Here is a 24,211-nt window from a genome sequence, read left to right on the forward strand (position 1 = left end):
TTGTAGATCAAAGTTTTCTTATATGGATCTATAAGCAAACATCTTGTGACTGTATAGGCAGAGTAAACATTTAGAAAATAATGCTGTGTATTGCAGTGGCTGTGAATTGACAATTAAGTGTTACTTGTTTCATTTGAGTGATGTTTTTTTATTTAAGTGCACATACTAAAGTTGGTATCAGATACATGGTACAGTGACTAAAAGTGGTCCATATTTCAATTTGTGTCACCATTTCAATGGCAGTAGCATTAACTGACTCTTGCCAGATGAGCACCCACACCCAAGCATTGTCCATAACTTCATGGACATGAATCAGATGCTGGAAACTCCCACTTACTGTTTCCAGAGACATGGATAAGAAACAACTACATGAGGTATTAAAATCTGGTAACTGAATTAATTTAAATGATCTTGATTTGGCTGAAATAATTGTGGTTCTGATGAGTGCAAGGGAGCTATTTGTAAGAACAGTAGGAATTCCTTTAAATTTCTGGATGCTCTCCTTGCTGGATGGATAGCTCTCTCTAGACAGCCACTAAAACAAACAAATTCTTCCTATCTCCCTCCCTCCAGTGTGATATTTGGAATAAAACACTCCTGATTTTCTTACTGTCACTGGGTGTGTCCTTCCAGAAATCTGAGCAACAACAAGATCAAGGAGATCCGGGAGGGCGCGTTCGACGGCGCCGCGGGCGTGCAGGAGCTGATCCTGACGGAGAACCAGCTGGAGGCCGTGCATGGCAGGATGTTCAGGGGCCTCACGGGGCTGAAGACCCTGTAAGTGAGAGCCCTGTCTGTGCTCCTCCCTGGGCAGGGTGGGAGTGCTCAGGCTCAGCAGTGCCTGCTGCTAAAATATCTGTAATTACACAGCCAGTGCTGCTGCTCGGCCTTGAGGCTTTCAATCTATCTCTGGTTTGAGATTTATGAGCTATTTCTGTAAAATGGACAGATTTTCACAGCACTGACATGATGGGGGAACCTGTCATGTGTCAAATTTGTGCACTTCCAGTCGTTTAATGCTTTTATTATTTTGTTATTTCCTCTGGAAACAAGATATTCAGGAACATGTTTCCTATCACTTTGTCCATCCTCCCACTGTTCCTCCACCCAAATTGGAGCTGTGCTGTAGAAAGAAAGCACTTGACTAGGTAGGGCTGTCAAGAAATAGACTCAAGGAATCAAAATACAATTAAAATCTGCAATTTCATTAGCAAAAAAATACTACTTATGTTGGAAGCTATCATGACACAATTAGTACAGTCCTTACTCAAGTGTAAAAAGAAACTCAAGTTTCCTTTCAAGGACTTTGTTCTGTGATGACAAATATGGAACTTTTGCTGTTCCATTAACATTTTTTGTGGTTACAGCCATCTGTTCTTCAATTTAATGTATGCACTTTACTAAGGGATTTGAAAATACTGCCCATAGATATTAAATTAATTTTTATACTGTAAAGCAGCCTGTGGCAGTGCTCCTAAACAAAATTCAGCATTTTTTAATAAAAAGATGCTTAACATTCAAGCTATCCTGCTGACCTGACCTACATTTCCCCCAGCTGATAAAGCAGTCTAAATATACACAGCATGATATGAGGATTTGTGAGTCTAAGTGTTCTTTCAGGAAGGGCACACAGTGCATGGTGAACCATGATATGAAACCAAAGGGTTTGGCTTGAGGGACACATATTGCTATCCATTAATTGAATTTCTTTCAGCTTTAAAATAGTAATCTTTTGCAAAGGGGCTGCATTTTTCAGGGTCATGGTCCAGCTTTTAAAAGGCTGTATGTTCCTGCAATGCAAGAAATCACTGTACAGGATATATTGGCATTCAGATTATCCCATCCTGCACTTCTGCTGCCTGATACATTCCATACAGGGCAGGAGAAAGGTTTCCTGCTGCTGCTAAGGGCCTTATTCTCCCATTTACTGCTTGTTCATTTTAGAGCTGGTGCTCCTGACCTGGCAAAGGTGTTTCTCTGTGCCCTGTGGGTCTCTCCTGACACAGTTTCACCCCAGCTGCAGTCCCAAAATGACAGAGACCGTGATGCCCCTGCTGGTAACTGCACAGAGAGCAGTGATGCAAAAGCAGGACAGTGTTCAAACAGGCAATGGCTGTGATGATGCTGCCAATGGTTTCCCAGCCACATCTAAACTCTCTCTGGTGATTTTCAGGTAGCATTGATGCAGCGTTTCAATGCCCAGCTGGCTGATACCAATCTGAGATTGAAATTCAAACTCCTGAGGGAGTCTGAATTTCTATTGTTCACTGCATGAGTTGGATACCCAGGGGTTGGATACCCAGGGGTTAACCCTCCTCAGTTTGGAGCATCAATTCACTGCAACAGCAGCAGGAGCTGCGTGCATGCTGTGGGTCTTTGGCAGTGTGCTTTTATTACTGAGTGATTTTTCACCCAAGTAGGAATATCACAACAGTGCAGTGATGTTTACAGACCCAGATATTGATTGGCTTGCAGTGTAACAAATACACATGAGCCTTTTTTGCAATGGAGTGAAACAAGACACTCCAGTCTTTCAGATTAATTGGTCTTTATTGTCGAGTTCATTGTTACCATAACAACTCAGAGAGATGCATCTTCCAAAACACAGCACTGATTCATCTGATACAAGCACCAAGCAAAGACCATTTTATAGAATGATTACTGGGTTTTGTCTTCAAAATTAATGATGATAATGACATTCCTGAGCTTGTGCCAGGTCTGGAAATCTTTCCTACAATATTCCTTGATTTTTGATGAGGATTCTGTTTTCTTCTGTACTTTTGCTGTGTGGAATACAAAAAACATCCAGGACAGGAGCAGAAGTAATGCAGCCAGTATTGTTATTGTCACACACTTCTGGCAGTCTTTCTCAAATGATCTCTGAAATACATCTCAGCCTACTCTCAGATATTTATTAAATTGAGCCTTTAGGTTTTTTTCAGGTTTGTCACTAGTAATAATTTTAATTGCATATTGCTTTCAGATGTGCAGCTCCCATCAGCCTCTAATGTTGAGTGGAAGAGTTGCATTTTAAATTCACAAGACCATGTTTATGTGAATCTAACCCTCCTCTAGCTGTGTTCTACTTCAGCAATCAATAAAACCAGAATGATTTCCAAAGCATCTCTTGATGCCCTTGGTAAAGCACCTCCCATCCTGCATTATTATCCAGTGGTTCCTAATTCCCTGTTTTTAATCCTTGTAGGATGCTGAGGAGCAACTCCATCAGCTGTATCAACAACGACACCTTTGCTGGCCTGAGCTCAGTGAGGCTCCTGTCTCTGTATGACAATCACATCAGCACCATCACCCCTGGAGCCTTCAGCACTCTGGTCTCTCTGTCCACAATGTAAGTGGTTTTTTGTGGGATGAACATGGCATGGTGATGTTCTTCTATGCTTTCCTTTCAAAAAAGACAATATTTCAGTTTATATGGAAAACATTATCTAGGGAAAGAAAACTCCATCCTACTGAAATCACAGGTTTGGAGGATGCAAGGTGTGATTTTTTTTTTTTTTAATTGAATAATTTCAGCTGGAGTGGCTGAAAACACTTGGAGGTTGCCAGCCTCAGGCAGGATGACTTTGTTTTGCTGTGTCACAGCCCAGTGCAATGTGCAGGAGAAGGTGTAAAACATGTAAAACAATTTCTGCAGATTCAAGGAGTGTAGCTTAACACACACTCAGCTCCCTGAAGCTGCTTTAGTGTCAGTAGAGTCTGATTTTGTAAGAACAGCTTTCTTGGATTTCAGTTACATTAGTTAAACATCAGAAGTCTACTAGCTGATTCTTAGATTTTCAGAGCATCTGAAGAAGACAAAATAGTCAAGTCTTACTGAATGTGAATTTGAAAATCCCAATCTAAGCTTTATTTTAATTCTCTTACACTTCTCAGTCATTCTTTGAAATATTTCTCATGCTTCTTAAATACTTTAAAATGCTTTTCTAGTGTGTCCATTTTAATAAAGTACAGACTGATAAATATGGAAAGAAATTCTGCCTTTTCTTTCCAACTGTGAGAGGGGACCCTGGTGTTGCTGTTAATGGAAATTGTCTGTCCTGAAAATACAGCCTAATTGTCCAGTCAAAATAAACTCTCAATCCTATTGCATTTCAGGATTGGAAAACATTCTTCATCATGTTTGGGCAAAGAAGGAGGTGTTGAATCTCAGCTGTTTTGTTGCTGACACTTTCCCTTTGCTGTGGCAACTTTTCACCAACAAATCAGTTATCGTTTTGGCATTAGCTCCATGCAGCATAAGGAACACAGAATTTTCTTTCCTTTTACATTGTGTAGTCCCAAGAATCTCCTCAAAATTGATGGACAAAGAGGAAAAACACAAGCAGATTATTTTTATTGACTGTTTTCAAGTCTCTGGTCAAAGCAAGTGGCACTTGCTGAAAGCTGCTGTTGTCCCTGTGCTGCAGGCAGTGCCTGCTGCTCCTCTGCTCTCTCTGTGCTTCCCTCTGTGGCTCCCTTTGGGCAGGGATTCTCTGAGTCAGTCTGTGAAGCCCCTACCTTGCTTTCATAGAATTGTCCTTGTCATATTTTGTTAGAAAATAGCCCATTTTCTTTTTTCATCTGTGGGAAAAGATTGCTGCACTTTCTAGCAAGAGCAATTAAAGCTGCTGCTAATTGGAATGCATGTCTTTGGCACTGATTTATAATCCTGTTGTTCCTAGCTGTGTATTGGTGGAAGAGTTTGTTTTTTGACACATTTCCATTCTGTGTTTGATCTAGAGGCAGAAAAGGTGTGGTTTTGACTTCTTTAGACCCTGGGTTGAGGCCATGGTGATTTTTGCCATACAAATGCAGAATTCAGCTTTGTTCATTTCATGGCAGCACTCTGCTGTAGGTGGATTTATTGGATGACAAACACCACTGAAGTTAGATGGTGTGACTGTTTTCCCTGCTGAGCCCACACTTTGGGAGCTAATGGGGTACTGTAGTGCCTCTACTTTTACATCTATCAATGGGAGACAAAAATTCATGCAATGTTCCACTTCCAGTTTTATATTGGCATATTTGCAGCACTAAAGAACATTGTTCCTTTTGTTCTTACCCTTTGGGAGTCAGTCTCGTTGATATTCTCAAAACATGGACAGCTCTGAAAATAATACCCTATCTAATGATTTTCAATAGAGAATAACTCCTATTTGGTAGAAAAAGTTGCAATTTTTATTTTGTTGTTGGTCAAACTAGGCACTGTGGTATCTTAATTTGAAGTGCCCTAGCAGTTCTTCCCACAGAAAATTCAGTCATGTCTTTTAGTCCTTGCACAGTCAAGGGAGATATTTGCAAGCAGAACTGCTTTTCCATGGATTATTATTAAAATAACTGCATGACTGCATAATGCCAGAATGACATAAAACTATTCTTGTATAAACTTAACCTGAATTCCAGAATATATTTTCAATCTAATTTCAAAAACATCCAGATGTGTTCCAGCATGTTTTTCTAACAGGTCACTAGAATCCATTTAAATAGTTAATATTCTATGACTTCTTTGTAATTTTGAAGAGGCACTTGCAGTAGGATATACATATTTCATTTCTCAAGACTTCTATTTCCCCTTGATTTTTAAAATATGTCTATGTCCTTGAGTAAACACTTCTGAATTTCATGTTAGCACAAAATCTCTGCTAAAAGTTTGATTGCTGTGTTTCTGTCTGAGTGGGCAAATCACTACTGTATGTGTGGGAACTCTGATTATTACTGATGAGTTTTCACATCAATTTTTCTGCCCAACATTACTGTTTCTGATTTGAGAACTCCACTTGAATATTCAGTTTCCTCAGTAAAGCTTTGACATACAATTAGCCTTTCCAGACTTTCAATTCCATTTCAAGTCAAGTAGGAAATCTCTTTATCCATGTGATAGTTTAAGGAGGGACTTCATCTTGCATTTCTATCAAAAGTTGCATCACAGCCTTGCCATGGAAAGAGCATGTATGTGGGGACATGTGTGAATTAAAGCTAAAAATTAAATTAGCTGCATTAAAGCTAAAAATCCCTGCTCTGCAGTTGGAAAAGGATAAAAATCTAAAAGTTGCTAAGGTGGCAGAAGATCATGTGGAATTACTGACAAGATAAATTTGTTCCTTTTCTGCCTGGAGTGATTTGAATTTCTAAATGGGAGATTTGTTTATTTGTTAATTTTATCTGTAACAACCTATTTCTTTCTTACTTCCCGAGAAAAAGCATAATCCAACTTCTAAACTAAGAGTCTAAAAATTTTACATCGTACTTTAACCCGTGTTTGCCAAGAAGAAAAGGAGGCTTTGTGGATAGTTACATTAAGTCAAAACAATCTCTCCTCTCTAGACAGGGATAGTTACTATTTTTTTATATGGAGCACTTTGTAGATGGAAAGTTTCTGAAAGTTTTTGATGAGTCTTGGTAAGATGCTCTCTAGATGTGCAAAATGTCCTTTACCCTCAGAGCTGCTGGTTTTCCAGAAACCTGATTATACACACCTGCTGTTTGTTCCCAGTGGCAGATTATTCAGTTCTGAGGATTTGTGTGATGGAAGCAGCTCTGTGAACATGATCTCACTCTCTCCCACCAGTGGAACAAATGGCCTTTGAAGCACTGCCTCTCTCAGTGGTTCAGACATTTGGTTCAGGCACTCTGCTCATGCCAAAGTCTATCAGGGTGGAAAATATACAAAGCATCCTGCATGTGGTCCCATTATGGATTAAAGAAAATGGAAAACAATTCAGAAGGAGAGCAGCTAGAATTAGAGTGTTGCTTTCAGTGCTTTTTTGCACCTTCTGTATGAAAGCTCTTGTGTAACCTGTTGGGTTTCTCACCTTTCTGCAGCGTTTGAGTCCAAGTGTGAAGCAGGTGGTGTGTTTTTATAACATTATGCTGAGTTTTCTGCTCTCCCCAGTTCTCCTTTCTCCACAAGGTCCATAAGCCTGTGTTAAATCCACATGGGATTAACCCCAGAGCTCCAGGGCAGAGCAGTGATTGAAGTAGGCTGTGCTGCAGTGCTGAGAGCAGCTGTAAATCATATTGTGGCTGTGTGATTTTGGCCTAGAACCTACAGAATTTAGGAGTTGCTTTGGGTTTGCTTTCTAACTGCCCCACCTCAATTGTACCACATGTTTTTGTCTTCAGTACTATTGTTTTCTGAAGGAATTGTTTGGCTGAAGTCCGAATGTGATTTTGACTGCATATTTAGGTTTGTGAAAGCATCTTGTAAGTGAAGACTTAAAAACTACTTCAGCTACTACACCTGCAGTTGAAGTGCCTGTTTCTTGCCTTCAAATTTTGTGTCTTAAAAGATATGCTATGATTTAAAGAAATTTCATTATCATATTTCTTTCTGTGCTACCAAAATAGTAACTCTTGGGCACATTCATACATGATGTGAATATTCCATCAATATTAGGTTAGAGACTTCATTTTGCATGCACAGGCCCTGACAGCTCATTCTTCTTTGTGACTGAGGCTGTTGATGCTCCCTCTCTCTGTACACAGCATAAACAGCTCTCCCTTTCTACCAGGGAGCTCAGCCTCTTTCCTTCAGCTGAACTTGAGTTAGGAAGGAGCTGCTGAGCCAGGCTCTGTTCAGGCTCCATCCCTGTCTTGGAGGTGTCAGATGATTGCTTTGGGGGCTGCACACCACAGCACCATGCCTGGGCTGCAGCTCTGCATGGAAGATACTTCAGGAGCTGGAGCAAGATTTGAAGCAGACCCCACAAAGTTTACAAGGCAGCAGAACAGATGCTTTTCCCTACAGGTACCCAGACCTGAGAAATCTTCATAAGTGGCTCAAGATGACAGAGCTGCTTTATATCTGTATATATGTATGTATGTATATATGTATATATGTATATATGTATATATGTATATATGTATATATGTATATATGTATATAGGTACATGTATAGCACTTTCCTTGCTGTTTCAATAGGAACCCCAAATTCACTTGCCAGTGGCTCCCTCCTGGCTCTGGTTTGTGTGGGACAGAGGGGAGTGCAGGGGCAGGTACATGGTCATGGTGAAGATCATGCATGCACACATGGGTGTAGTTTGTGAGGTGAGTTTAGATTTGGGTGTGAGCTGTAGCTTGGGTTGAATTCCACAATAAACCCAGCCCTGGGAGTGATGTAAGTATGTTTAAATAATAATTCTAAGCACTTTGGTTTATAAACATATGTTTATATATGCATAACTATATATATTTTAATTATAATCCAGCCCTAATATAAAACCTGCATGGAACTTTCCAGATCTGCAGGATGGAGGAGGGATCTCACAAGAACACAGGAAAGAGCCTGGACTTGGAGCCCCTCATCTTTCTGTGGTTATTTCAGTATTTCTGTATGTTCATGTGTAATGGAATCGTGTTTTGTTCCCTTTCAGTAATTTGCTGGCTAATTCCTTTAATTGTAACTGCCATTTGGCCTGGCTGGGGAAATGGCTGAGGAAGAAGAGAATTGTCAGTGGAAATCCACGCTGCTTGAAGCCCTTTTTCTTGAAGGATATTCCAATCCAAGATGTAGATGTCCAGGACTTCACCTGTGATGGTAAGAAAGTCCAGTTTGTTTTGGCACTTGTATTAATGTTGAGAAGGCTCCTCCCTACCAAGCAGTGCTGCACAGGAAACATTTTGATTTGGGGGTGGAAAAGGCAACTACCTAGAGCTGAAGATCACTGTTCTCTATATATATTTTTATTCTTGATTTCCTGTTTCTGAATTTCTGCTATCTACACCTAAATTTAATAATTATATTAATTTATTGTAGACAAGTGCCCTGCTTTGTCTAATCCTGGTGTAATCCTGGGCCTTCCTTACTCTGAGTTAACACTCTGAAACCAGTGGGAGTCTTGGCTTGCTTGGAAAGTCTCTTAGATTTGGATACTGTTCAAGGTCACCAGTTAAAGGTGCATACAGGGAAATAAAAAAGAACCTTAGACATTATTTGAAATGACTCAGTTATGCTTCATGCTTTGTTGGGTCTATGTGGTTTTAAAAGAAAATACTCTGAGATTTCTTTCATTCTCCAGGTAATTTTTGTCTTCTGGTCAAGCAGACTTTAGAGAAACTAGTCAGGAGAATGTTGCTTGATGAATGCCCTGGTAACTTGACTTGCAGCTTGTTGAGACCAGAGAGGCTGGAGGTGCAGTTAGTCATACCTCTAAAGAGACAATAAGAGTGATAGAAGTTCCCTACTTAGAGTAAAAATTAATTCCTGTCCTAGTCAAGCAATCTGGCAACAGGTCCAGGTTCTTGAGCTCACAGCTCAAGAGACCCAATTTTAGTCATAAAAGAATAATTCACTTTTAATTTGAGAGAAAAAAGCCCCAAAACCAACCAGAATCCTCGTCCACAGACTGACATTCCACACTTGGGAGAAAAGAAGAATCCTGGTGCACAAAATGTCATTCCACAGTTGGGAGCTTTCTCTGTCAGGCAGTAACTTGGAGCTGAGGCAAATGGAAAGTAGGTGGTGGCAGGGTGTGAAACACAGGGGAAAATTAAATATGCTGAAAAAACATGCTCTTTCTGCAGGTTTATGAAGGACTTTGAATTTTGTTTCCAGTCATTAAACTCAGTGGGGAAGAAAAGAAAAAAAAAAATCTTCTCTGTTCTTCTGTAGTCTGGTGGTGCCTCCCCAGCCCTCTGAATGCAAATGATTCCTACCCATACAGTCAGGGGTAATTCTGTTATCTTCTACCAGGACTTCCAGTCTTTTTCTTTAATCTCAATGCTCATGGGTGCTTCCAGCAGAGAGAAGAAAGAACCAGATCTGTCTCAATTAGTCCTTGCATCAGTTAGGAGGAAAGAGCAGGCTGGGAGCTCTGGGTCTCAGCTCGGGCTGCCTGTGCTCACACACAGTTTTGTGCTTCCCCTCCCTGTCATCCCCAGAATGTGCCATAAGTGTTTCCTTTCACATCCATGTGATCCTGCAGCAGGCATGTGCCTTATGTTTTGCAAAGCCTGTTGCTTTTGGGGAAAATCCATGCTTTAATGTTCTGAGCTTCAAAGCGTTGCTTTCTACTGCAGAAACCCTATTGTTCTTCAATTACAAGATTTAATCTGCTGTTTATGGACCTTTGAAACCATTTTTGGAGAAAGTTGATATTTTTAAGTGTGCACAGATGGATTGCCAGCAGTTGAAAGTGTGCTGCTTCAGTTTGTTGTTTGCCTGGTTATCATTGTTGAAAACAATGAGGCTTTACAATTCAGATCATAAACAAAGTGCCAGGCTGACTTTGAAAAGTAAAAAATAAACATCTAACAGCTGAAGACCTTTTAAAAAAGTCTTCCAAAAGGAGAGTAGATAGTGAATATTATCTCTCTAGATTAATTTAAGGGCAATGTGCTGGTCAAGCTCTCCATTTCAGCTGGTGGGGGGAGGACTTGGGACTCATACATTGGATTGCACTATCATTTGCAGAATTACAAAGTAGATTCTCCTTAGGAAAAAAAAAAATTTAAAATATTAAATAATATTTTAAAATATTTCTATTCAGTTTATGATCTGTTTACGTTGCCTAAAGAGCTTGCATGAGGGGAGGGTGACCCAAAGCACTGGATCTAGTGTAAAATGAAAAGTAAAAAAAAAAAAAATCTAAAAGCTGAATTGTAAAAAAGTCTTCCAAAAGGAGAGTAGATAGTGAATATTATGTCTCTAGATTAATTTAAGGGCAATGTGCTGGTCAAGCTCTCCATTTCAGCTGCTGGGAGGAGGACTTGGGATTCATACATTGGATTGCACTATCATTTGCAGAATTACAAAGTAGCTTCTCCTTAGGAAAAAAAATATATATATTAAATAATGTTTTAAAGTATGTCTATTCGGTTTATGATCTGTTTATGTTTCCTAAAGAGCTTGCATGAGGGCAGGGTGATCCAAAGAGTTGGATCTCGTGTGAAATGCTGTGATGGTTACCCTGGATTCAGGCTGCCCCTCCCTGGTCCTTGTCACCAGTTACCCTCAGAGTGGGGGCCTTGGGCTGCAGTGCTGATTTCCTCACACCCTGCCTCTGTCCCTGTGCAGGTAATGATGAGAGCAGCTGCCTGCTTTCCCCTCCTTGTCCTTCCCAGTGCACCTGCGTGGACTCCGTGGTTCGCTGCAGCAACAAAGGGCTGCGGATGCTGCCCAAGGGGATTCCCAAGGATGTGACTGAGCTGTAAGTTACCTTTTACCTACCCCCTCTCTCGAGAAGTTCATCAAACTGCATCCTAGTGAGGCTTTGTGGGTCCCTGGGGGGTTTGCCTTTGACTTTAGTCATCTGTGCTCTGGTGCTCCCCGTATGTTCTGACCATTATTCTTATTTGTCCCTTGACTGAATAAATCGCTTTGTGATGGGAACAGAGTTTATCTGTCCTTGTACCCATTAATTCTGGGTGTAGGAACAAGTGCATTTATTAGTATCAAATAATCCTGTAGTGCTTCTGTGAGAGCCCAAGCTCGCAACAGGCAGTTTGAAGGGATGATGAAAATATGTTCCTGAGTTACGCAGCTGTGAGCTAATTATCCTCTGAGGAGATTAAAAAAAGGAAAAAAAGGAAGCTGGTGGTGGAAACAAGGAATTCTTTTCTCCAAACCTCATGAAATGGCTAAAATAACAGATAATTAGATTATATTGCAAAGTAAATTCATCCTAGTTTAGAACCATCTTTCTAGTTGTCTTTTCATCCACGCTTCAGTAGGAATTTATAGTGGATTTTCTTTCCATGGAAAGAAAATATCCTGGTGGAACTGCTTGGCTTAAGCAGTTGGCAGTAGAAATACTGAGCTTTTCCCCTTTAGGCCCTTATTCAAATCTATCCCAGGTGAGTCATTACTGAAACTTGTTACAATCTCATCAACATTTCTATGTGAAAATAATTGCTTGAGTTGGTTGGTATGTTTGATGAATTTTATAATGAACTAAAATCTGGTTGTGCTATTTTCTAGTACCTACTATTATTTTTACTCGCTTCACGGGGGGAGAATGGGGCTCACACTGTTTTTACCAGTGCTGTGGACAAATACAAATACAATGGGGGTGAATGAGGGTACTGGAAGTGCCTGGGGTAACTCAGCATGGAAACTTTGCATTAATGCTGCATCCTTGCAGCACTGTTGACCAGGGCGTGGTTAATGGTGAATTGAATTGAACTGAAAGGCAATTCCTGGCCTGGATTCCTTTATATATTGCCATCAGTGTTAAGAAGTCTGCAAGGTCATCTCTGCTCTGCTTTTGTTCAGGTTTCATTGCATTCAAATGTAACTTACCAGCAGTAAGGTATCACAGATGTTACTTTGATTTCCACTGCCACACTGAGGAATTTTTATGTTTAAATTTTGCATATTGAGTTCTGCTGATACTATCTGATACCCTGATGACATAGCTTTCACAAAAAGAGTAAATTTAATCTCACATTCTTAAAAACTGCTATATTTCTTAACCATTTCTTGGCAAATGAGGCAATAGCCTGGAAGTGAGCAGTCTGAGTTCATAGGAGTTTACGTGACTGTCTTCTTCAGTAGGAGCCTCTTGGCTGTGCAGAGCTCTAGTTCAGCTTTCTGCTTTCCATCCAAAATGTGTCAGCAGAACACAGACAGCCATGGACTGCCTAGCTCTGAATATTTCATATTCTGCAAATATAACCTTTGAATCTGTCCCAGCTGTCTCAAAATTCAATCCTGATCTCATTCTCCTCTCAACTAACATAAACTGAGCTCCTTATTTGTTTCTAAACCAAAAGATGGGTTGCAGGTACTGAGGCATGAAATTTCATGTGTTTGTGGAAACTGTGACAAGAATGAAGTAAGTAAATAAAAAATAATCAGTCTTGCTTGCCTTTCTTCTGCTTCCAGATTGAGACAGAGATATTGCCCATAACCTGCTTCCTCATGCAGGTTACAGGTTACCAGTGTGAAGTTACACATTTTTTATTGTTCTGTGTTTGAGAATTTCAATTGTTGCTGTGATAAGCAGCATCTCCAGTGGGACCCAGCCTCTTGTGTCATCTTGAGGACAGCTGGAACCTGGCAGAGGGAACCCAAAAGCTTCCTGGGCACAGGGTGGAAGAGATTTACCTTGTTCAGTTGCCCAAGGCCAGAGTTTCAGGTGCCAAGGAGGTGCCAAGGCCATGCAGGACTCCTGTCCCTGTGTCCCACAGCTCCCTCCCTGCAGAGGGCCTGAGCAGGGACGGGATGCACAGGAGCATTTCAGTGCAGTTTTTATGAATGCACCAGTCTGACATTTATAACCTTCCATTGCTGATGTATTCATCTGCCAGGCACATTGGTTGCAGAGCTTTTTATTAAACTGCAGTGCTTTTGTGCAACATGGTTTAAGAAAAAGAGCTGTCAGGTGTCTGCCTAAACAGCTCTCTTGTGGCTGAATGTAGCCTTCTCATAAATTTCTTTAAATTCTCTTAGAGGTCTTAAAATAGTCTTAAAGGGGGAATCCTTTCCTTGTAACAGGTATTAAATAGCACTGTGCAAAAATAAGCATACCTCTTGCACAGGCACACAGGGGAAATGTTGCCCTTTCTGGGTCAAATTTCACTGTACACTCAGCAGAGAAGATCCCCAGCAAAGTTTTATTGCAGGGTGGACAGGAGACACAGGCTCACTCCTTTCAGTGCTCATTCTGAGTTTCTGTTCCAATGTATATTTAGACAAGACATGTGAAAACCATTATCTCCTTCACATTTAGAGCTTGGAATGATAGGAGACATCCCTGTGTTTGGTTTGTGCCACCCTTGGGAGCAGGGATTACCTTGGCAGGGAAGGCTTCCATCTAGAACACAGTTGAAAAGATCACTCAGTGCTTTTTAGAGGAATGATGATGCAAGAAATTTCTATTTCCCAGCTTTTCCTTCAGAAAACCCTGTCATCATGGGCAAGCTCCCTTCCAGCTTCTTGGGAATAGGAAAATATTATGTTGTTTCTTGCAAATTCCTTCACTGTATATTCCTCCACTGTATATTTACATACTGCCTACATTTTTTCCCACTATTTGTTTGCCCTGAAGAGAAACCTTGGGTTTTTTTGAGCATGTTCAGTTTTCTGCTCCAGATGTTCAGAAGTAAAATGTTCATGCAATGAGCTAGTTTGGAACTCAGCCTTGCTGCTGCTTAGTGTTTTAGGCTTTCCTTTAATTCTGCTTTTTTCCCCTAAATCTGTTTGAACTTAGTTTCCCATGCTCTTTCTCCTTTTATGTATTACCTCAGTGTGTGAACACTAGATTTTTTTCCTTTTATTCACAAAAGTATAGTCTATTTCTAATAAAGTCTTATCTGACAGCATCCAGCTGCTTTTATGGATCTACAGCAAATAACATTTTGCACTGGGGAAAATCATTGGAGGCAATTATGTGGACGGTGTGCACAAGCTGTAGCATAATGAGTGTGGTGTGTTTTAGAATAAATATGTACCAATCATGTCATCTCTAGACTCCAAATGTTATCATGACACTGAGCTATAGGATAGCACTGGTGGGATTGTTAGAAAAACCTGCACTCATTCATCACTGTTAGGGATTATTTCCCCTTCCATTTATATCAATGCAGGCTAATATTTGCATTACTTTTGCCATTTCTCTTTCTCTCCTCACAAACCTTCTCTCTCCTCTTGCTGTTCCTTGTTCTGCCTGGTAGGTTCATGTTATCAGTTATCATATTTACTTGGAGGTATTTACCACCAATCCCAACCCATTTTTTCCAACTTCCAAGGCACTTGTGATTTCCTTTGACTTGTGACTAAAACCAGTGGCTTTTACCTGGGCTGTGCTGATCGATGCCTCAAATATGCCCACAGCAGTTTGGATAGCTGTGGAATATTCTAACAGTTTAGCACCACTTTCAGCTTGATCAAAGGGGAACTCTGGAGTGAGATATTTGATGAAAATCATCTGCTTGCAAATGCACATTCTCTTGCTTGTCTGGCAATTCACACTGTTTTACACAATGACCCCCAGCACAGGCATCAGGGGCTTTGCCTTTGATAATTAAGGAGAGAAACAATAAGGTTTATGTGGTCCTGCTCATTTTCTGCAGAGGGGTATTCTGCCATTGAGAGAAAGGAGAGTTCTGTGGAGGATATTTTAGTTACAAATGTGTGGTGGGTTCATGTTGGTTAATCACTAGTGCACTTGCTTATTTTCTGCTGTGAGGTAGGATTAGGAGAAAGACAAAGCAGGCTCAAAACTTTAAAAGGGTATAAAGAGAAATTTATTAACAGTAACTAAAAGAAAAAGTAATAAGAATCAAAACAAAACCTTCAGGACACTTCTCCTCTCCCTACAACCTTTTCTTTCCCAATGACAATGAAAGAAACAAAATGTAAAATTTCAGTCCATTTACTACCTCTAGAATAGTCTTTCTTCAGTTTCCTTCTATTTCCTCATGAAATAGAGGAATTAATCTGCATTTCAAACCTGATAGTTTAGAATAAGTAAATAATATCAATATTATCAAATAACATGTTCAGTTACTGGTAAAGTTTGGGTCCATATCAGAAAGGTGACATTGGCACTTGCAGAGACTAAAGTTTAACTTTCTCTCAAACACAGCCATGTTTGTGTGTCAGACATGAAGGTTGTGCTCTGATGTACAAATACAGCAAAACCCAGAGTCCAAATTTGCCAAAGCTTATGATAGTCCAAGATCCATATTTGAACCTAGATCCACACTTAGTTTTTGTTTCCTCTCAAAAAACTCTAATTGAAGCTCTTAAAATTCTTGTTTGTGGATGTTTCGTCTTTCCCAGTCCAATTCTTTTTTAGACCACCATCATTAGGAAATGAAATTTGACTCAAAATTTTAGGATAGTGGGTATGGACATGAATAGTTTTGGAGCGTAACTTAATTTTAGAGCTACATAAAATTGCCAAGTATCTTGGGTTTTGTAATGTAACATTCTTTGTGGAATATTGAAAGGAAAGGTTTTGTGCCTTTTCAATTACTGCCTGAGAACTGATTTCTCTCTCCAGTTTCTCCTCTTAGCATGGATTGCCACTGCAAGTTTGACTTCATGGCTGAATAGACACCTCAGTTCAAAAAGGATTCCAAGTGATTCAAGTTGTTACACGACGCTCTGGCACCTTGGGCTGGTTATATCACCTCCAACCCAAGTGGTTTCAGTACAAAAATAGACAAGTTGGAAAAAAGAGCAGCTTTTTATGCATAGTTTTAAATGTTTTATGTGCAATGTTGGTGTGTGTGGAGGATGCTGGATGAGCCCTGGGGCTGCTGCAGCCCTGTCCCACAGTGCCAGCCCTCCTGGCCATGCTGTAGAAGAAACCTGGCCAGGTAGGAAGGTGGTGGCTTTCTTTGAGAGCTGAACACATATTTTGGCATTTTCTGGTTTGGTTCTTTTTCAATTTTTGCTCTGGCAATTGCTTGTTGGTTACAAGTCATTATTGAGACTTGAGGATTCTCAGCAGCATTCACAGGGTAAACACCAAAAACCTCCAATCTGATATTTAAATAGAGCCTAGAGACCTTAGGAAGCAAATGAGGTTGTTTTGGATAGCAGTCAGTGTCTATTTTAAGGCAACTGACACTCAGTCTTGACTCTGTATATTAATAACTTGATTCCCAGAATTAAAATTAGACACGTATTTTTCTTCATTCATACCAGAATTTCTTTGCATACCAGACACCATGGACATGATATTCCTTCGGCTAAAGACTGGAAAGAATTAAAAATTTAATCTTCCTTCCACATTGAGTCTTTTATGGCTATTTTGAGGGGCTTTTTGGCAGAGCATCTGGAGCTTCATCTCTGTTTTTTTATTTATATAGATGCATTCATAAATACACAAAGTTTTGTGTCTCTGCCCATTTGCCCTCAGGAATAATTCCTTTATTCACTCTGTCCAGCCTGCAGCCCCCTGAGCCCAGCAAGGTGGGGAGGGGGTGCCCTGCACCCCCAGCTCTGCCAGAGGCACCTCCCCTGCTGCAGTTGTTTTCCTCATATTCAGCATCCCAGCTCCTCCTGATTCTTGGCAAGCTCTTCTGCCCTGAAAGCCTTGGTTATTTCAAATTCCCTGCTCTTAAATGTGCTTTCAGAATGAATGCCTTCAGCTTGGAAAATGCTGCCACGTTTTGTGTAATGGGGTGAGAGGTTTAGCAGTGGTGAATTGTTCTTATGGATGCATGAAAAGTGTGTTATCAGTGCTTTTTCAGAGTTAAATTGTGTTTGTTCAGAAAATGTACCACTGGTATGAGTATTGCAGTTTTTTGCTAGCACATTTATATAACCATCAAATTGCTGCAGAGCAAATCCAGAGCTATTCAAAGCAGATCTTCTGTAGGAGTTTAACTCCAGGGGTCTGCATGTCTGGGTTAGTCTGAGTCATGAAGCACTGAATTAAAATGTGCACCCTTGACTTTTGATTGCCCCAGCAAGCAGATGAGGAGGAAAAAACTTTGGCTCACTACCATGAGTTTGTTTAAATTGCAGGCTGTTTCATATTGAGATCAACTAGAGAATATCCTGAAAATATATTCTTGAAGAATTCAACATATTGCAAGAGTCTCCTTTCCTAAAGGAAAATCATATATAACTTCCAAATACATAATACATGACCTGCTTTTGATTTCCTTTAGAAATCCTTAGAATTTTACATTTGGAATAAAGACTAGAGCCCTAACCTGCCCTCTTGCATGGGTTTGAGAGTTGTGATTTTCTGGGATGAAGGGGAAGGCACAGACTCCCAGCATCCTTCTGCATCCACAGCAGACCATGGCTGGGGGAAAGAGATGTGGTTTGCCCTGTAAGAAGTGTGCCATGCATGTCTAAATACTGAGAATCTCCAGTTTATAGTGGGAAATTACCCAGGAACTCCATTTTCACAATAATTTATGACAGATTCAGCCAAAATAAAGCAAGTGGCTTTCCAGTTGTGGAAAATGTGGATTTCCATGGGAGGTGTAAGTGTGGCACAGCCATCCTGTCCTCTGGCTGCTGAGACACTTTCCCTGCTCTGCTGGCTGTGCAACTCTCTCAGTGCTCATGATCACTGGCAGGGAGAGATTAATTAGTTCAGCAGAGTTTTTTAATTGAGAAAGTAATTTCCTTTGGTTAAAAAGTCAGAAGCTGGTATTCCCACAGTGTCCAGCCTAACCCTGGAGAGGAGTGAGGTGAGCTGCAGTGCATGCTCCAGGGGAACTCTGCCAGGATGGGATCCTGTGCACAGGCAGAAGGGATAACTGTGAGCCTGGCTGGAGCAGTTCAGCTGGAGTTCAGTACAAAAAGAGATTTGAAGCAGCAGAAAATGTTGAGAGGTCATTAAGCTGAAAAAAAAAGATGGGGAGGGAATAATACCAGCTATAAAATATATTATGTAAGAAATTCTGGGTTATTTTATGGATTTTATTTTTTGAATTATGTAAAAATAAAGTTTGTGGGAAAATATTCTTGGATTTAGTTTACACAAGTATCTCTATGCTGTTAAGTTAATGTTGCAAGGGAACATAGAGCACCAGGCTAATCTATTATTATTGCTGTTTGCTATAGTAAGTGCAGAATAAGGAGGCCTGTTGCCAAAGACAAGGAAATTGTATGTGTGGAATAAAAATTCTTAACATGATTATCAGATTCTGTTTTCAGCAGCAGAGGCAGCACATGAAGTGTTCTGGTGTCTGTGGGCTGCATTTCCTGGCTACACTTGATTATGTTTCAAAACATTCCATATCAATTGCATTGTCTGCCTCAGGAAATATCCCTGCAGCATCATGTAAGGAAGGGAAATATCATTTTCTCTTTCATCCCACCTGTGGAGGGAGGAATGCATTCCTCCTCCACGGAGCTCTCTGAGAAGGATGGGTTGGTTTCCCAGGCAGATGTTGATTCTGGAAGATGTTTGGAGAAACATCTTGGCACTGCCATGGCACCACAGTAGTCACTTTGCATTGGAGCTTTATTACTTTGGTATCTTCCATGGGTACCTAAAAGCCAAGGTTAAGGAACAAAACCTCCAGCTCTGTCTCTGTTTTATTGTGATAAACAGAGAAATGCCCACATCCCATTGCTGCCACAGTCAGCTGTGCAGACTGGAGTACCCACGCTCTCTTCTAGGCAAGCCTTTTAAAATGTTTGTGTTTTTTCAAGAGTTTTTAATGAGTAACTCACTGATCATGGTTCTCAAGTGGAGAAAAAGGGCAAAATGGAGGCTCTATTTGCCTGTATGAGGATTTAGGATTATCCCCAAAGGCCCTACCATGCCTGTATCTGCATAGAAATAGGTTCAGTGGTGTCTCAAACAATGTCCACACTGGAAACACAAGATATGTTGTTAAATATATTTAGTGCACATAGGAGGAACCTCTGTTCCAAGAGAGCTTGGTCTTTGGTCTTTAATTTATACCAGATTTTCCTCCTGTCCCTGCTGTGAAAAGGAGAGGTGAGGAGGGTGTATTGCTGTGGTGGATGTGCCATGTTGTGGATGTGCCATCAAACTTGTGGATGTTTGTGTTGATGCTGGAATTAGTGGGACCTTTTGCAGCACAGAGCTCTGGGAGTGCAGCTCCTCTTCCCATTCTGGCTGCACAGGGACCTTTGATGCTCAGGACAAATGGCAGGGTCAGGGAGCAGTCAGCACTGTTGGAGACACTTGGGAAAGGTAACTCCAAGTTCAGGGCACAGGCCATGCAGTTTTTCTCCCCTTCTTCAGCTGCTGTCACAGAAGAACTAAGTGGTCATTTCTATTTGCTGTAGGCCAGAGATCCTTTATGCACTTCCAAGTTTTAAAACAAATAAAGTAAGTCAATAAGCTGCTGTTGTGCTTTGTATGTGGGGTAATTCATTTATAAAGTAAAAGCTGTTGGAGTTTCAAAGCAATGAATCAAAGATAATTTCATTAGTGACTGACTTTATATTGTCCTCATTCGTGGTGCAGATTGAGTAACGTGAGTTCTCCTTAATGTGTTTGTGTAATTGTCAAATGTGACTTTTTTCAGATACTTGGAAGGAAACCATCTGCCTGCTGTGCCGAAGGGGCTCTCTGCCTTCAGACACCTGACACTGATGTAAGAAACACGTGCTTTCAATGTCAGGGAAATTGCATGACTCTTTCTGCACTGTGCTGTTGGTGGAACATAAATAATTGGTATTTGGAGTGGGGTGTGGGGAAAAAAAACCAACACCAAACCCCAAAACCTTCTGTAATTTGAATTTGGAAAGAATTTCACGGTGGACACTGCTGCCAGTAAATGTTCATAAAGAGTGAGGTGCCTGAGAAGCCCCTTGCTCTGCAGGACCCCAAGAGGACAAAACTCTCACACAGACTGCTGCAGTTTCACTTGGCAGATTTATCTGTAAAGGTCATTAGCAGAGGAGGCACATTCATTTGTGCTAGATGAGGCAGTATTTACAATGCTAAGGCAATGACAATTTGCATAGCTGTTTCTTCTGTGAACAGTCATGCAGATAGAGACACAGCTAGGCTTCATTCTGTAAATTGCTCCCTGAAATACACAGGAGTGACATTCCCTGCCTGAACTATTTATCAGGAATTTTCAAATGCTGTTGGAATCAGCTGTGCAGATACTCCAGTCCAATGGGCTGGGCAACCTCAGACAAAAACAACATGGATGAAAAACTGGAATGCTTTGCTTTAAGGGTATTTTTTATTTAGAAACATCTCTAATTTTGCTTTTCAAGGGAGATCAATAGAAAAACAAAATGTTCTGGTTGAGTCTAAAAGACTTTTTTAAATGAAAAATGAAATTTTGTTCTAGTAGCTGTCAATATGATAAGTATTTGGAAGTGGGGTGCCTTGAATGCATTGCAAAGCAAGTTGGAACAGTAAACATTCAGTAGTGCTTGTATCATTTATTCATTTGTTCTTTTCATTGAATGCTGTATGCTGGAAAGATGCTTTCATGTTTCTCAGTCTGAGGCTTTTTAAGAGAGTCTGATATGCTTTTCCTTAAGAGTTTATTCAAAGTTGGTCAGAAAATACACTGGTTGATAATATGCGACTTTTCAATTGCTTCCAAGCATTTTGCTGTGCAGATATTATGTAATCTTTTTAAAGATTAATTCATACATGTAAATGATATTTTCTCTGTGTGTTTCTTCAGTGATTTGAGCAACAACAGCATCAGTGTCTTGGCCAATCACACCTTCAGCAACATGACTCAGTTATCGACGCTGTAAGTAGCCCAAAGTTTTGCTAACAGCTTTAATTGCTTTTCCAACACCATCTAAGCTGTTGAGCAATTAGTGCATCCCTTGTTGCTTAAGCATGTGTCTCTCCATGCCTATCTGTGGTTGAATTAGCAGTGAAATAACCAAAGCCAGGCCAGAGTTGTGACTCTGCTCTCCCCTCTGCAGCATCCTGAGTTACAACAGGCTCCGGTGCATCCCTGTCCACGCCTTCACCGGGCTCCGCTCGCTGCGAGTGCTGTAAGTGAATCCTCCAGTGCAGCTCTGCAGGCTGCAGCCGGGGCAGGGAGGCTGCAATGGGCAGGGGGGAATGAATTTTCACATCATTGGTGTCAGTGTATTTCTGCTCTGGTGGAATTTGTCCCATAGAGGCCAGAGCAGGTGAGCGCTAAAGACGCGATTACGTATTTGCAGGAGGAGTGCAAATTCATTTGTCTGAATTTCCTTCAGGGTTTATTTACATGATGGAGCTTTTCTCTGAAAGCTCTGGTGCAGGACTGTCACAAATACAGGTGATAGTTCCTGCATCAGAGGAACAATCTGCAAAAAACTTCACAGAATCTGTTTCTGCTGCCTGAGCAATGTCTGGGTGCTCCACAGGAGAAGACTTTTCCTTAGTCTGTATGCATTTGGTTATAGAGTGTGAGTTTCCATTGGATGCTTCAGCAAAAGTGTCTTTATGGAAAACTTCTGTGCATTTTCAGAATATTTTCCATTTATTCAGATTGATACAGGCAAGCTAGAATGTGATCTGAAGGGAAGTTAGAAGCTCCCACACTAAATCAGTGAATAAATCAGGCCAGTGGCTGGGCACCAGTATTGCTGAGATGCCTGTCTCAAATGTCCTTAAGTTGTGAATAAAATTACACCTCATATTGACTGGGGGCCTGCTCAGAGATATCCATGTGTGGTTTATTTCTTGGGAGGTCCTTTTCTGCACTCCTCCTTTCTTTCCAGTGTAGCTGCTTTCAGCAGCTTTGTGGATTAAACCATTTGTTTACAATCTCTTGTGAAATTCATCCCCTCATTGTCTCAGAGTGTGGGCTGTGGGCCTGTTCCTCACTGCAAGAGCCTCTCCCAGCTTTCCTCAGGCATCTGCAGGACTGGCTCCTGCCTCTGTCTCATATCCACTGCCTGATCAGAAACAAACCTGGGTTGGTTCTGTGGACACCTGGCCCCACGTGCAGCTGTCAGGAAGGTGGAGAAGGAACCTTCCCGTGGCCCAGAGACACGAGTGGGTCACCAAGACTTGCACAGTAGCCCAAGGGGATACATTAAATAGCTTGTCTGTGTGAATTGGTTCAGTGTGCCAAAGGAGAAAGAGTTCTGAACACTCAAAGCTCAGGACAGACGAGCTGAAGATCGTTCTGAGTGCTTTGAAACTTCACATTGATATTTTCCATTAAAAAAAAAAATAGGTGATGTTCAGATGCAGAAGTTTGTGTTAATTTAAAGAGCAGTGGTTGTTGTGTACTGTTTCTATAAATGTGGAATCAAAGTGTCAACATGGGCAGTACTGGGACTGTGGAAGCAATAAGCAATAAACTGTGGTTTCAATGGTAAAACAGATATCTCAGTTTCAGCCTCCCAAATTACAAGACAGCTTTGGATTCCCACTTTTCATTAGCAAAACCAAGAAAGATTCGTGATTTGGATTTGTTGCTTTAAGTTTGGCTTGGGATCCTGATTTCTAGCACACTGGGATGGTCACATTTGAGCTGTTACATGAATCCTGAAATTCAGCCACAGATTAATATATTCTGTTTCATGGCCAAATAAATTATTCCATATGGAGCTGTCTTCTGGCCTGCTCCTGAGATGCAAGCTAGCTTGATTAAAGCTGCTGAGGGGCTCTCTACCCTGAATTACAGTGGGGATAAACCATGCCTCCCTCTTTCCAATAGCCACAATTTGTCTTTTCACTTCTGTTCTTGCAGGCCACATATGGGCAGGAACAGAGGGCAGTATTTTAATGACAACTGTTGTTTTTTGGCATTTTTAAATGATCTGCTAATCAAAAAGTATCTTCCTCCTTCAAGGGAGAAACCCCCCACTGCCTTGCACAGAGCAGTGAAATGGGAATCTCTGCCTCTGCTCCCTGCATTTGGAAGCCTCCAGATTGATTTGATTTATTATGGCCCACAAAACTCTGGTATCAGCTACAACTTTTGCCACGTGTCATCACTGTTGCTACTAAAAATCAATTCTCCAAAGAGAAAATGGTTTCCAAGAGACAATAGGAAATCTGTTACTGTCAGTTTTTTATTATCCATACTCTCAGGGGAACTTAAAAGAGAAAACATCAGCAAAACAATTTTCACTTTTTTTTTTTTTTAATAAAAACAATATAGGGATCTTATTACTTTTGGCTGTGCATGCCTTTGGAGGTAGCAGACCCTTCTCATGAAAGTTTTCCAAATTCCTTTGTTTTCTGTATTTTTGCCTCTATAGTAAATACAGTAAAAAAGTGTTTTGAAAATCAGAATAATCATAGCTGTATGATGCACTTGGTCTTTGACAGATATTTCATTCTGAACTCCCTTTCTTAGATTTTTCAGCACAAGCCCAAGTGAGAAAACTGCAGAGTCAACATGTTTATGTTTAAGCCTTAATATCTATCAGTGTTTACAAAATCAGGTCTTTAATCTCAGCCTTCCCATGGTTTATCCATAACAGCAGCCAAAGGGGCAGGGGAGCACAGGACATAAAGTCTGGAGAATTTTTTTTAATAAGCAGAAGTAGGTTTTTGAGCCAAAGCTGTTACAGTGAAAAGTTGTGGATTGGTTTTTCAGTTAATTTGTCCAAAGCTTGTCTTCTTAGAAACCAAATATAAACAGATTAAGGAAGCTGAGATTGAGACAAATTAGAAGTATTAGAGCTCTCTGAATGACCTGAACAGATTATTTTAAAGATCATTGGGTAATCACATATGTTACTTAGTTAGAGGCAAAGTCCAAAAATCAAAATAATTCCTAAGGTCACTAAATAATTGTCCATGTTATAGTTAGGGGCAAAAGGGGTAAAATGACCTATTGAATATTCTATTAAGAGATACTCCAGTTTTACTGAAAGCTGATGGA

General features: G+C 40.6%; 1 protein-coding gene across 1 annotated transcript in view; it reads left to right on the forward strand.

The window, feature by feature from the left end:
* SLIT3 (slit guidance ligand 3) overlaps positions 1-24,211 on the forward strand; it is a 490,596-nt gene that overhangs the window by 378,437 nt on the left and 87,948 nt on the right. The window contains exons 17-23 of the mRNA XM_036391775.2: positions 634-777; positions 3,206-3,349; positions 8,374-8,537; positions 11,016-11,148; positions 19,922-19,990; positions 21,047-21,118; positions 21,300-21,371. Of these exons, the coding sequence (XP_036247668.1) occupies positions 634-777; positions 3,206-3,349; positions 8,374-8,537; positions 11,016-11,148; positions 19,922-19,990; positions 21,047-21,118; positions 21,300-21,371 (798 nt within the window). The remainder of the gene's footprint in view (positions 1-633; positions 778-3,205; positions 3,350-8,373; positions 8,538-11,015; positions 11,149-19,921; positions 19,991-21,046; positions 21,119-21,299; positions 21,372-24,211) is intronic.

Source organism: Molothrus ater, chromosome 15 (genome assembly GCF_012460135.2).
Source record: "Molothrus ater isolate BHLD 08-10-18 breed brown headed cowbird chromosome 15, BPBGC_Mater_1.1, whole genome shotgun sequence".
NCBI classification, from domain to species: Eukaryota; Metazoa; Chordata; class Aves; order Passeriformes; family Icteridae; genus Molothrus; species Molothrus ater.